This window comes from Podarcis melisellensis (genome assembly GCF_964234715.1).
Source record: "Podarcis melisellensis genome assembly, chromosome: 16".
In the NCBI taxonomy this organism is placed as follows: Eukaryota; Metazoa; Chordata; class Lepidosauria; order Squamata; family Lacertidae; genus Podarcis; species Podarcis melisellensis.
The window spans coordinates 14,757,321-14,771,121 of NC_138533.1; the positions used below are offsets into that span (position 1 = coordinate 14,757,321).

Genomic DNA, 13,801 nt, shown 5'->3' on the forward strand with positions numbered 1-13,801 from the left:
CCAGGTCTCCCCACTACCCCATACCAAACCTGAGAGTTCACTAAAAGCACCTCCAAACTCAGGAGCGAGAGGAAAACACCAGGCTTTGCCCAGAAGAGAACAGCCTACAGGAGTGCAAACATGGTGCCTTTTCTTCAGCTGGGAGCTCCCCCTTCTGGAAGATGGAGCATTTTCACGGGATCCAGCTAAACATGCAGAATGCACCCACACAAGGAGTGTTAAAAGGAAAAGGAGAGGGGCGTGACCAGCAGGAACACCCTTGATAGCCCCCCCCCAATTTACTGAACATGCGAGGGGACTCATTTGAAGCAGGAAAGTTCTTAATTTAGTGCCAGAGCATCAGCTTTGCTTAGCTTCTCCAGGTAAGGCTGGGGAAGATTCACTGCCTGAACCTCTGGAGTGCTGCTGCCAGTCAGTGTAGACAATATGGAGCTAGATGGACCCTAATAGCCAGACTCAGTACCAGGTTCCTATGTAGACCTCTCAGGTAAAGGTGTAAGGCAGGCTTCCTCAACCTCAGCCCTCCAGATGTTTTGACCTACAACTCCCATGATCCCTAGCTAGCAGAACCAGTGGTCAGGGATGCTGGGAATTGTAGCCTCAAAACATCTGGAGGGCCAAGGTTGAGGAAGCCTGGTGTAAGGTATACCCTACTGCAGCCAAGCCTTAAGAACATGTAACTGAGTTAATCACAGGTTCTTTCCCTGTTTGTCTCTGTTTCAGTCTCCTTCTTCTGTGCTTCTATGTTTGTTTTCAGATTAAGTCCCTTGGGGCAGAGACCTGCACCATCATCTTAATTCGTATACTTGCAGATCTCAGGGCAGTTTACAGAACAAAATCAAAATATAAAAACCACAAAATCCATTAATAAAAATAAAAACAACAACCCAATAACCCCCCCAACTCCACATTTTAAAAGGGCATAGGATGTCAATCAAATGCCTGGTTAAAGAGGAACATTTTTGCCTGGCTCCTAAAGGTGTATAATGAAGGTGCCAGGCGAATTTCCCTGAGGAGAGCATTCCACAGATAGGGAGCCACTGCAGAGAAGGCCCGTTCTTGTGCTGCCACCCTTTGGACCTCTCAAGGAGGAGGCACACGAAGGGCCTCAGAAGATGATCTCAGGGTCCGGGTAGGTTCATATGTAAAGAGGCAGGCCTTGAGGTATTGCGGTCCTGAGCCGTTTAAGGCTTTATAGGCCAAAACCAGCACTTTGAATTGGGCCCAGAAGCTAACTGGTAGCCAGTGCAGTCAAATCAGGATTGGTGTAATACGCTCAAACCGTCTTGCTCCGGTGAGCAACCTTGATGCTGAATTCTACACCAGCTGAAGTTTCTGAACCAGCTCTACATATAACACATTGCAGTAACCTACCCTTGAGGTGACCAGAGCAAAGACAACAGTAGTTGAGCTATCCCCGTCCAGAGAGGGGCGTAGCTGAGCCGAAGCTGATGGAAGGCACTCCGGCTAAAATTGATGTCTTCAGACAGACAAGGCTGATTTCTGGCCTCACAGAGAATCTGAGAAACTTCAGGGTTCCTAACAGGCTTTGAAAGCCACCAACCTCCACCCGACAAGCCAAAATACAGATATTCCAGCTGTGCACACACAGACACAAAACCTTGAAACAAAGGCACTGCCTTTGGATTGTAGGAAGCACCTGTTTGTCTTCTTTCGAGAGCTCGCAAGTCAAAGGTGGCTGGGGATAGATGCAGTGATGGTGGACGTCTCTCAGCGAAGGAACGATGACAAGGTGCGATCCAGCACTGTTGGGAAACAGAAGAGCTAAGGACCCCTCCGCACTACACTTAAAATGCTCTTATACAGTGGTACCTCGGGTTAAGTACTTAATTCGTTCCGGAGGTCTGCTCTTAACCTGAAACTGTTCTTAACCTGAAGCACCACTTTAGCTAATGGGGCCTCCTGCTGGCACCGCGCCACCAGAGCACGATTTCTGTTCTCATCCTGAAGCAAAGTTCTTAACCCAAGGTACTATTTCTGGGTTAGCGGAGTCTGTAACCTGAAGCGTATGTAACCTGAAGCTTATGTAACCCGAGGTAACTGTACTGCTTTAATGGCTGCCCCCAAAGAATCCTGGGAGCTGTCAGCTGACAAGTTGCTTCAGCAAAGCCCACAGGGGAAGCCCAAAAGCAACAGCTCTCACTGCCTCCGAACCACTTGGTTTCTGTGGCCAAGAGATGGCGATGGGTCCCTGGTGCCACCATTCTTCTCTACTGAAGCTAGGGGCCATCTTAAATCTAGTGGCAGTGAGTTCCAGAAGATAATTATTTACCGTGTGAACCATTCCTTTCCCATCGGACCCTGCTTCTTACTACTAGCCATGGGGACTATGTCCTATAACCGCTGTCGGAGGCAGCCTCTCGCAGCATGCCAGCTGCTTTGAGCCACAAGTGAGGAGAGCGCCGTTGCGTTTTCTCCTGCTTTCGGGCTTCCCAGAGGCATCTGATGAGCCCCTGCGAGATACAGGAGGCTGAGCTAGATGGGCCACAGGCTCTTCTCATGTTCTTGTTCTCACCTCCTTGTCCCTTCGACTATCATCTTCATGCACCTCTTGAAGATGTCTTCAAACGAGGCAGTGAGCTGAGAGTCCTTGGGAGAGAAGAAAAAGCAGAGGAAGAACAGGAACTCAGTGGAAGAGCATTTGCAGAACGTCCCAAGTTCAATCCCCGGTGTTACCAGTTAAGGAAGATCCAACCACAGACCAGGGGGAAGATCTTTTCATGCCAGAGACCCCAGATCGGCAAGATCCACACAGGATAATGAGTTCATGGTTAGACCTCAAATATCTGAAAGACCATCTCCATCCTTATAGACCCCCATTTTGGGTGATCAGAGGGATGGGCCCTCTTGTTAGTTCCAACACCCTCGGAAGTGCAGAGAATGGCGGCTCAAGACAGGGCTTTCTCTGTGGCAGCCCCCAATTGTGGGACTCCCTATCTACAGAGGCGTGTCTGGCACCTTCATTGCATAGTTTCTTACCCTGGCCCTGGGCAGTTAAGGAATTTCCCGCCCCCACCTTTCCTTAGAACCCTGCTCCATTTGTTTCATCTACACTAGTTCTGTTTGGAACTGCTTTACATATATATATATATATATATTTGCTTTCGTAGATTTTCACGGGTACAGGAATGCAGGTTTTGGTGTCCTCGGGTGTCTTCCCGTGTAAAAGTTGGGGTGTCTAGGCGACGTTTCGCCTGAAGATGACGAGTGAGACCTCGTCGAAACGTCGCCTAGACACCCCAACTTTTACACGGGAAGACACCCGAGGACACCAAAACCTGCATATATATATATATATATATAATGATCCCATTGTTATAAAGCTTGCCAGAGACCTTATGGCAAAAGGGGGCTAAGAAATTAATTAAATGTTAGTAGGGAGGATCAAATTATTTTTTTTAATACAGTGGTACTATGGTTCTCGAACTTAATCCGTTCCAGGAGTCCATTCGACTCCCAAAACTGTTCAAAAATCAAGGCACGGCTTCCATTTGGCTGCAGGAACTTCCTGCACCCAAGCAGAAGCAGCGTCAGACGTTTGGCTTCCAAAAAACATTCGCAAACTGGAACACTCACTTCTGGGTTTGCGGCGTTTGGGAGCCAAAACATTCTTCGGGAACCAAGGTACCACTGTACAATTAACCTTGCATTTCTTTGTTTCCTAGAGACTTGGGAAAGAATACTGGTCGCATATTTTTATTATTACTACTACTGCTACCTTTATAATCCACCTTCCCTCCAAGAAGCCTCAAGGAAGTGGACGTGGTTCTCCCTGTCTACATCTTATCCTCACAAGAACCTTGTGAGGTAGACCAGGCTGAGAGACAAAGATTGACCAAGCAGGCTTTTGTGGGTGAGTGGGAAATCTGAATCCTGGTCTCTTCCAGGCCCTAGTGTGGCGCTCTAACCACTACACTACAGCGGACCTCTTTTATGCCCCTGCCAAGGAAGAATTCTAGATTGCTGCTTTTTAAATGAAATCTGAAAATTAAATGAGAAGCTGGGGAGTTCCTTGAGAGAAACCTTTCTCCTGCAAGTCCTGCTTTCCAAACTATGGTCCTGGATGTCTCCCAAATAAATGAAAAAACTCTCCCTTGGATATCTCTGGAGTAGATCTATGTAGTTTGTGAACAAAATGTGCATCCGATTTTAATCTAAGGAAAAGGTAACACACACACACACTATTTGTCATTAGTTAGGAAAATACTGTGTTAAGCACTAGATGTTTGCTTTAAGAATCAGGGACCCCCATACACAACTGGTTTCCAAAAAGGAAAGTGTGGGACACACAGTCAGCAGGGTTTCTAAAGGAAAAAGGAAAAAAGAAGACATGAACTTTCAAATCCATTCCCCATTTACTGAACTTACCTCAACTTGCTTGTGTTTTGCATCAAGGAAAGGCCCAAGCTGCAAAACAATCAAAGGAAATGAAGGTCATCAAAGAGCGGACGACAAGGCCCTAATTAAGCGCCACCAACATTTCTGAAAAACCTATCAAGGTCCCTTAAGAGCCCCGTCAATTAATAAAAAGGTAGCAGGACAAGGATGGAGTCACAGGAAAACTTGCTTCCTCCCCCCCCCCCAAATTCTAACCTTTACCAGATGCAATAAGCATGACATTGACTTCCCATGCTTCGATGACTTTAATTATTCTGCCTTCCCCCTCCGTCATTAGAACAGTATCACAACCAGCAACCATTGTTTATTTCCATTTCATTTATTTCAACTACTCATCCTTGGCTGCTGAGGAGGACACTGACGGGCAACTAGCCACTTACTGATAACCTATATATAGTAGAGGTTAGGGCCCAGGGGCCAAATGCATCCCCCTGCCTCTTCATTTGGCCCTCAGGACGCTTCTCGAAGCCACATCCTCCTTGAGTGTTTTGCTTGGCTGAAATGTAACCTTAAGAGCTTCACCCATTGCTCTGCCCGATTTTTGCCACCAGATTCTCAAACCCTTATTGGCATATGTACAAGATTCCAGTAGGGTTTAATACAAAAAAAAAAATTAAGAAAGAGCAATAAAACCCTGCATCTAACACTTAAGTTAGTGTTGTATAGCATTCACGAATCCTCATTGTGTGTTGCAGAAACCTAGCTAGTATCTCCATCTTAGCCCCATCCTGAGTAAACATAAGGAAGGCTACCTTGCATTCGCTTAAATGCCTCTCCCTGCTAACAACCAACTGATTAATGAACTTAGATCAAATTGTTTGATACCAGGGGTAGGTCGAAACAACATGTGCAACTGATTCCATTTGTGTCTGTCCATAGGGGAAGAGTCTCTCTACGAGTGGAGTTTTCTAGAACCTCCCCTATATCACTGCCAAGGGCAACACATTTTGTCTCGCCAGCATGTAGGCCCTGTGTTGATTCAGGCTGGTCAAAGGGGAGAGAAGCGACGCCACTGGCTGTCCACCTTGCCCACCCCTTGCCCAACCCTCAGGCTGAAAATGGGTCCCCCGCCCTTCTATAAAGCAACCACAGACGCTTCGCCCTTACCAGAATGCAAACATCCGGCTTGTCTCTATTAATAACGTCTATCAGGTCCAACATGGGGTCATAGGTGATGCTGTCCGAGGTGGTATAAGGACCACAGGCAATGAGGACCATCTGCAGCTCTGGACCTGAAACGGTTAACGGGCTTTGGAAACAGCAGCTTTGCTTCCATTACGAACCAACCAAGTTCCTACACTGAGCAGATCCTGAGCTATGAATTCCATACAAGAGCAGAAACAGGTACTGGATACAAAGTTTTATCTTCCATTTGTGGGAGAGGGGGACAAATTAAATTTCTAGTCCTTAGGGTTGTGTGCAAGAAGGTGGGCGGGAGGGAGGAGGGAGGGTGAAAGGCTGGTGATAATCTCAGGAGCCAAACACAAGAAGCCAATGAGAATTTCAGCGAGGTACTCTAAATGGATAGGCATATACCTATCCAGTTCATAAAGAGAAGTGAAACTATTTTCCTACCCTTTTAGTGGATTCTGTGCACTTGAAGCTGAACGTTGGAAGATGCAGGACTGTCGTGGAGGGATCATGGAGAAAGTGAACAGACCCCTGAGGCGGAGTGGCATTTTTCCACCTGGCCCAGGAGGGCGGGGCCCGGACTGACTCCAGCTACAGAAGCTGAGGTTGCTGAACAGACTCTCAGGCTGGGGTATTGTTAGATTTTTTGTTGCTGTTACTGGTATTTTTTTTGTATATTTTTAGATCTTATTGTTGTGTACTTTTTATGGTTTTATGTCTTTTATTTATGGTTTATGACATTTTCATGCTGTAAAGTGCCTTGCACATGGTTTTAACTACGGAAAGGCGGTATACAAATAAAATGGTGATGGTCATAAATTTGGGGAGTTAGAGCTGGAGGACCGTGACGAGGGTCTCCGTGGGATGGGGATAGCAGATTCTGAACCCCAAGAGATCCCTGATCCCTGGGAGGGTCCCAGCAGGCTAGAGGGCAGAGACCTGCCCTCCGAAGGAGGCTCAAGGGAGCTCTCAGGAACACCTCCTGTTACCTCCCTGCCTCCTCAACTTTTCCAGCAGAGAAGCTGTTTCTGGAGCCTGCTTCTGGTTGTAAGTATCAGGTGAGGGGTGGCTGCTGGCATGCGGCCCCCAGACTGTTGCCCATGAGGCAATGTGGCCCTCAGGTTGAAAAGCTTTCCCACCCCTGTTTTGGGCAAGGTTGAGACCCAGCCCCTCTCTTTGAAGCACTGGGTCTAACTCACCTTCCGCTTGATCCACAGGCTGATAAAAAGGAAGCGGTACGCCCTGAGGGAGGGTGGGGGAGGAGGAAAAAAAGGGGGGAGTTAAATGTGCTTCCATCTTCCTTTAAAAAGAGAGAAAAGATCCACATCTCCATGATGCTTGCAACTGTCTCCCCTCTCTCTCTGTATCAAGCCTCTGCAAATAATGTGGTTCTGAGAACAGAATAGCCTGACTTCAAGGTCATGAAATGTGGTAGGGAAATGCATTGAAAAAGAATAATAATAAAAATATCACCTCATACAGCCTGGACGCAACCAGCCTCTCCCCAGTACTGTTCATGCCTTCCATAACCACGACCTGGAAGATGTAAGGGGGAAATAAGACAGGCAATCAACGTCAACCTTTGTTTATTTTCACTGCAGGAAAGAGACGGTGGCAAAAGCAAGAAATGCGTTCATAATTTATTTACTTTTCTCAAGGCAGGCAAGTCTTCTGAAAGACAAATTCATGGGCGATAAGGCTATGAATGGCTACTAGCCACAATGGCTACATTTCATCTCCACTGTCATCTTGGCTGTGAGTCCTGGAAAATCTGCTCCCGGCCTTGCAGGCCTGTTCCCACCTGGCCTGGGAGGGAAGGGCCCAGACTGACTCCAGCTACAAAAGCTGAGGCGGATGAACAAAATCTTGTGCTGGGTATTGTTTAGGGTGTTTTGTTGGCTGGGGTGGGGGGTTAGTTGCCATTATTGACATAGATTTTTGGTATCTTTGTTTCAGATCGAATTATAATTTGTGTGGAAATTGTTCAACTTGGCTGTGTGCTGTTTCTGTTTTATTTATTATGACTACTTTTGTTCTCTGTGGAAAGGTGGTTCATAAATTAACAGATTATCATGAACACCCCCCACTTCCCAAATGCCTCACCTGTCCTGGGAAGAGCGAGTACTCCTGCAGCTCAGATACATCCACAGGTACCAGGCCTCCCGAGGAGTGCTCCTGATCCCCTTCCAAGATGACGGACTTGGCGTTCAGCTTCCCGTTGGAATCGCAGCCGATCTGGCCCAGGACAGTGACTGGCTCCTTTCCCAGCATCATTCAAAAACAAACAAACAAAGGAACATTTTTTTTTTAAGCACTAAAATCCTGAGCACAGCATATCTCCATGCTACCAAGCGGTTGCCTTAGAGTCCATCAGATCTAGCCGACACTATAGGGCTGTTGTGAATGGAGAGGGGGAAAGTGGGGTAACTTCATGGGCCTACATCATCCATAGGCAAACTAAGGCCTGGGGGCCAGATCCGGCCCAATTGCCTTCTAAATCCGGCCCGCGGACGGTCCAGGAATCAGCATGCTTTTACATGAGTAGAATGTGTCCTTTTATTTAAAATGAATCTCTGGGTTATTTGTGGGGCTTGCCTGATGTTTTTTACATGAGTAGATTGTGTGCTTTTATTTAAAATGCATCTCTGGGTTATTTGTGGGGCATAGGAATTTGTTCTTTTTTTCCCCAAAATACAGTCCAGCCCACCACAAGGTCTGAGGGACAGTGAACAGGCCACCTGCTAAAAAAGTATGCTGGCCCCTGGCCTAAATTAAGGAGAAATTAGTTTGATATAACCCAGTAAAGTCTAATCTGGTTCACAAATTGGAAGGATTGCAATCCTTTCCTCCCCAAACAGGACCAGCATGGTAACGATAAGCTGACTGGTGGCACTTTTGCAAAGCACTGAGTGGGGCTTGGAAGGGGCCAGCGATCAGGAAAGCCACCGTGTTCACAACTCCCGTTTGGCCCAGCCACATCTTTACCTGCCCCACAATAAACATCAAATGTAGAGTGTTAAGGGCATGGGCTTGGCAGAAATGGCCTCGCTGGCCAAATGGAGAGGCCTGGCAGTGACATGGAGGCTTGGAAACCTGAGATTCTCCACTGCTAGTTTAAAGTAACTGTTTCTCTGAGCATGTGCAGAATGCTCACAAACCCCACTGGATAACTTTAGATATACTCACCCATGTAAATAATTAAGCACTAGCACCCATAAGATATTAGCACAGAGGTTACCTGCACAGGGATGATCAAAGAAGAAAATTCTTCTATTTTGTAGTGTTCCTTCAGTGCCGCACCAAGGTCTTCCATCTTGCAGGAAAGCACTTATTTCATTTTTAGAGGGAGGGAAAGAGGCAGATAAATGAATATTTGTATATTCATCTTTGTATTGTATAACAAAATCCAAGTAAAAACTATCAACATTGTTAGATCATCAAGTATAGTTTCAGACTACACCTTAAGCTGGCCTGCTGACATGCAGGCAGTTAGCGCAGATCCTAAAAAAACCAGGAGTTCTGCAAGTACCTGTCAGTGCACCAGCAATCACATTCTGAACTAGTTGGATCATGTCCAGTAGATTTCCCATATACAGGTAGAAACAGAAAGGGTTTTTTCTAAAAATTACCTTCACGGTTATCCACAAGTTCCTGGAACATGAATTTGTAGGGCTTGGTGAGGGAATCTTGGGGGGAATGGAAGAGGTTCACAGAGGTGATCAAGCCGCCATTTCCCCTCCAGGAGGTTCCCTGCACAGAGCCAAAGGAGGTGACAACCTCTCCGCGGTTGCTTCGAGAACCATACTTCTGTGAAGGGGTAGCCCTTGAGGGGAGGCAAGCAAGAGGAAGAAGAGAAACAATTTTTAAAAATTCAGGAAAACCTGGTCACTTCCTTGATTTCAACATCGATATTTTACAAGTATTGCCCAGTGTTAAATAGTTTTATCCAATTGCAACTGGGTCTTTAATCTGGTAAAAGGTAAAAGTAAAGGGACCCCTGGCCATTAGGTCCAGTCGTGATAGACTCTGGGGTTGCGGCGCTCATCTCGCTTTATTGGCCAAGGGAGCCGGTGTACAGTTTCCGGGTCATGTGGCCAGCATAACTAAGCAGCACACAGAGAGGCCGTTTACCTTCCCGCCGGAGCGGTACCTATTTATCTACTTGCACTTTGATGTGCTTTCAAACTGCTAGGTTGGCAGGAGCAGGGACCAAGCAACGGGAGCTCACCCCGTTGCGGGGATTCGAACCGCCAACCTTTTGATCGGCAAGTGCTAGGCTCTGTGGTTTAATCCACAGTGCCACCCACGTCCCCCTGAGTAATCAACAAAAACCTTAGCAGGGGTATGAGATGTGAGGTATTTTTTTCCCTCTGGTAGGTTACTGCAGAAAAGGAATGGAACAAAAAGTAGAAGGGGAAATCTGTCTTTAACAGCAGTTTGCACTGTATTTAAGTGTCTAAATAGATGCACCATGGTTTGTGATTGACTAACAGGCTAAGACCAGGAGCTATGATTTGAGTTTGCGCCAACTAGAACTTAGTATCACATCTGAAGGGACAAACCACTGTTCTGTCTCTGAAGGCCGCAGCACCTGAAGCTTTAAAAGTAAAGTAAAGGTAAAGGTACCCCTGCCCGTACGGGCCAGTCTTGACAGACTCTGGGGTTGTGCGCCCATCTCACTTAAGAGGCCAGGGGCCAGCGCTGTCCGAAGACACTTCCGGGTCACGTGGCCAGCGTGACATCGCTGCTCTGGCGAGCCAGAGCCGCACACGAAAACACTGTTTACCTTCCCGCTGGTAAGCGGTCCCTATTTATCTACTTGCACCCGGAGGTGCTTTCGAACTGCTAGGTTGGCAGGCGCTGGGACCGAGCAGCGGGAGCGCACCCCGCCGCAGGGATTCGAACCGCCGACCTTTCGATCGGCAAGTCCTAGGCGCTGAGGCTTTAACCCACAGCGCCACCTGCGTCCCCCCTGAAGCTTTAAAGTAGGTGGCAAATAACACACAGAAAAGCAGACAAGCTCAAAGCCATTGTTTCCTCAGTATGTTGTTGGAAGCTCTGAACCATGGTTTGGGGCATGCTCTCTGAAATGAGCAGAGGAGTAATAAGCAATACGGTTGCGGCCAATTAAGTCATGCTCAGAGTGGTCCTATTGAAATCGGTGGACTTTAAAGCTATTCAGGTTTTATCTTCATTTAAGAGAAGCACTGTTCAGGTGTCCAGCCTAATCAAAATGTGACTGGAAGTGTGCAAACCAACTCCCCCTGCACGCTAGACACAGCCACTCCAACTTTTAAATGTTTTCGGAATGAAAGTCAAGGCGCAACCAGTACAGAGGAGATATTGGGGGTGTGGCTCCCATGCATGCACCCTGCCCCCCTACACACATTAAGCCTCCACCCAGCGACATTTCCCAGTGATTTCTGCAGCAGAGATATGGGCTCTTAATCCCGTTTAATGCCCGTGATGCAGATATGCTGCTAGGGTTTTACGGCTGCAGCTAGGATTAGGGTTAGGACTGCCCTTTTATTCACACGCAATACTAAAAACTGGTTTAGAAAACACAGATTCTTTTTCTAGGCTTTCCCTGTACAGTGGTACCTCAGGTTAAGCACTTAATTCATTCCGGAGGTCCGTTCTTAACCTGAAACTGTTCTTAACCTGAAGCACCACTTTAGCTAATGGGGCCTCCCACCGGAGGAGCACGATTTCTGTTCTCATCCTGAAGCAAAGTTCTTAACCTGAGGTACTATTTCTCGGTTAGCGGAGTCTGTAACCTGAAGCGTATGTAACCTGAGGTACCACTGTAATAAATCCAGCATCTAAAACAAAAACAAAAAATCCCAATTCACCCAACCAAGTTGGCACACCAAGAGGACCTCCGACAAATTCAGCATGTGGCAAATGAACCCAAGGATCAGAGCCACCACAGCTAGACATGCATCATGCTCAACTGGCAAAGTGAAAGCAGCAGTTACTGAGCTACTGTACCAAGACTTGGTTTGCTGCACCTCAAAGCTCCACCAGAAATGGGTCCATTTTCAGCTACAATGCATTTGTGCAGCAGCCAGAATGGGCTCTCTTCTTTAAGGACACTTTGACATCTCTGAACAAGAGGCAGGTTCCGAGTCCTTCGGAGAAGCAATGCTGGCAAACCAAAGAAAGAGGTGGGCCACACATTTACGGGCTGCGTCAAGGCATACCTGGGCGAGAAGCTGCTGGGGGAGAAGGCCAGGCGGGGACTGCAGTTGGAGACAGTCCGCTTGGAACGTGGGTTTTCCGGTGTGGTAATCACCCGCTTCTGAGATCCCTGCAAGACAGTAAAGGGTAGAGCAGCTCAGCCTCACAGAGAGCCTTGTTGGAAGCACAGGAGTTAGAACATTGGTCCCTGTAGCCTGGTACTGTCTACACTGGCTGGCAGAAGCACTGCAGTGTTTTAGATGGGGGATAATTCACAAGTCTACCTGCTTTCTGTCCTGAATCTCCCATCATCCAGCATCACTGGGCTCTAGTGTTATATGAGAGACGGAGAAAAACTGGCTATACACTGTGCATCGTTTATGTTTTCTCACCTTCCTTGCCTGTTTTTTTTTTAAAGAAAGACTAAACTAAAAACATCTGGACGGCTGTTTTCTGCTCTGATTGGCAGTGGCTCACCAGGATCTCAGACGGAGGTGTCTCCCAGCCCCAGATGAAGAAAATTCAGGACACACAACGGAAGTCCTTTGCACAGCACACAAACTAGGAAATTTGCTCCAGCGAAAGGCAGCAAGGGCCAAAAGAGCGGTAGACAAATTATTGAGTCGGTATAGCTCAGGTTGGTAGAGCATGAGACTCTTAATCTCCGGGTCGTGGGTTCAAGCCCCACGTTGGGCAAAAGATTCCTGCACTGTAGAAGTTGATCCCTTCCAACTCTGCAATTTTGTGATTCTATGCAGCTAATCAGTGGCTACTGGTCACAATAGCTAATCCAAGTTCTCCTTCCACAGTCAGAGGCAGTATGTCTTTTGCTACCAATTGTTGGTGCTGTTGCACTCAGGTCCTGCTTTCCTATAGCTATCCGGTTGGCCCATGTTAGCTCTACTTAGAGGACACCCAGTGAAATTAATGAGCACGACTAACTTGAGCCCATTAATTTCATTGGGTCTACTCTAAGTAGAAATTAGTTGGATACAGCCCTGGGTGCTGGATTTCTAGATGTGCCCTTGCCTTGCCCCAGTAGTGCTCTTATGAGACAAATCAATATAAAATGCAAATACAAATACACCATACAAAAATTGTCCCAGCACAAAAGCAGGTCTCTGCCCTGAGAGCTTACAGAGTTGACACAAGCCAGAGAGGATAAACATTGGACTAGTTAGATAAATAGTCTGATGTGATTTAAAGGTAGCAGAGGCAAGGCACCTTCTTTGAATGCAGGAGGTCACAGGTGCACACAGCTTTCTAAGTTGCAATGTTCCTGCATCGGCCTATGTGTGCAAGATGCGTTGTGTGCTCGTTCCTATGAATGTTCTTCAAAACTTCCTTCCTTCCACATACTTACTTTTGATGGCGACGTGTAGGTATCTAGAAGGTTTTCTTCCTCCTCCTCTACATCGAGACTAAGAAGAGTCAAGGAAGCCAAACACACACAGAAAATGCATGAGCTAAAATTACATGAGCCATCGTCGCTCACTGGTTGTCCGACCCCCATTGGTCCCACCCAGGAACAGCCAGTGGCAAAGCATGATGGCAGATGTGGTCCACGACCCATGGGGTGCTATTGCACAAGGTGGAGAAGACTACATGGGTGTGGAACATAGGTTACGCTGGTGAAATGCACTTTGCACATGTTTAGATGCTTCTCCTCTTCAGTATTAGTGTGCTATTTCAAGGCAGAGCACTGAACCCCATAATAGTAGCCACCACAAAAAGGGGAAATTGCTCCAAATCTAATTTTAAAATTAGATTTTTTTCTCTCACCCAAACATTAGAAGACAACAGTGGGATACAGAGAGATAAAGCTTGCATTTGATTAGTTTTACCACTAGGGCATTTTGCTGCCATGTTCAAAAGGGCCTCTCCATTTGAGTCACGCTCAGCTGCTTGGGAGGATACAGTTCTTGGATGCTGTTGACATCTCTGATTTTAGGGTAATGGCTCTCCTTCCTCTTCTGCGGTTTCGTGGATCGCTTGTGCAGCACCTGAAAGAAGAGCACGAGCAGTCAAAACCCCAGGGAAGCCAACACCTCCCAGAATCACAGCACTTTTG

At 47.0% G+C, this 13,801-nt stretch overlaps 1 protein-coding gene across 1 annotated transcript in view; it reads right to left on the bottom strand.

The window, feature by feature from the left end:
* POLA2 (DNA polymerase alpha 2, accessory subunit) overlaps window positions 1-13,801 on the bottom strand; it is a 30,006-nt gene that overhangs the window by 14,014 nt on the left and 2,191 nt on the right. The window contains exons 3-14 of the mRNA XM_081893034.1: window positions 13,648-13,733; window positions 13,094-13,151; window positions 11,754-11,860; window positions 9,180-9,373; window positions 8,789-8,877; window positions 7,654-7,809; window positions 7,024-7,086; window positions 6,750-6,792; window positions 5,527-5,651; window positions 4,390-4,428; window positions 2,537-2,610; window positions 1,661-1,766 (exon numbers count right to left, since the gene is read on the bottom strand). Of these exons, the coding sequence (XP_081749160.1) occupies window positions 1,661-1,766; window positions 2,537-2,610; window positions 4,390-4,428; window positions 5,527-5,651; window positions 6,750-6,792; window positions 7,024-7,086; window positions 7,654-7,809; window positions 8,789-8,877; window positions 9,180-9,373; window positions 11,754-11,860; window positions 13,094-13,151; window positions 13,648-13,733 (1,140 nt within the window). The remainder of the gene's footprint in view (window positions 1-1,660; window positions 1,767-2,536; window positions 2,611-4,389; window positions 4,429-5,526; window positions 5,652-6,749; window positions 6,793-7,023; window positions 7,087-7,653; window positions 7,810-8,788; window positions 8,878-9,179; window positions 9,374-11,753; window positions 11,861-13,093; window positions 13,152-13,647; window positions 13,734-13,801) is intronic.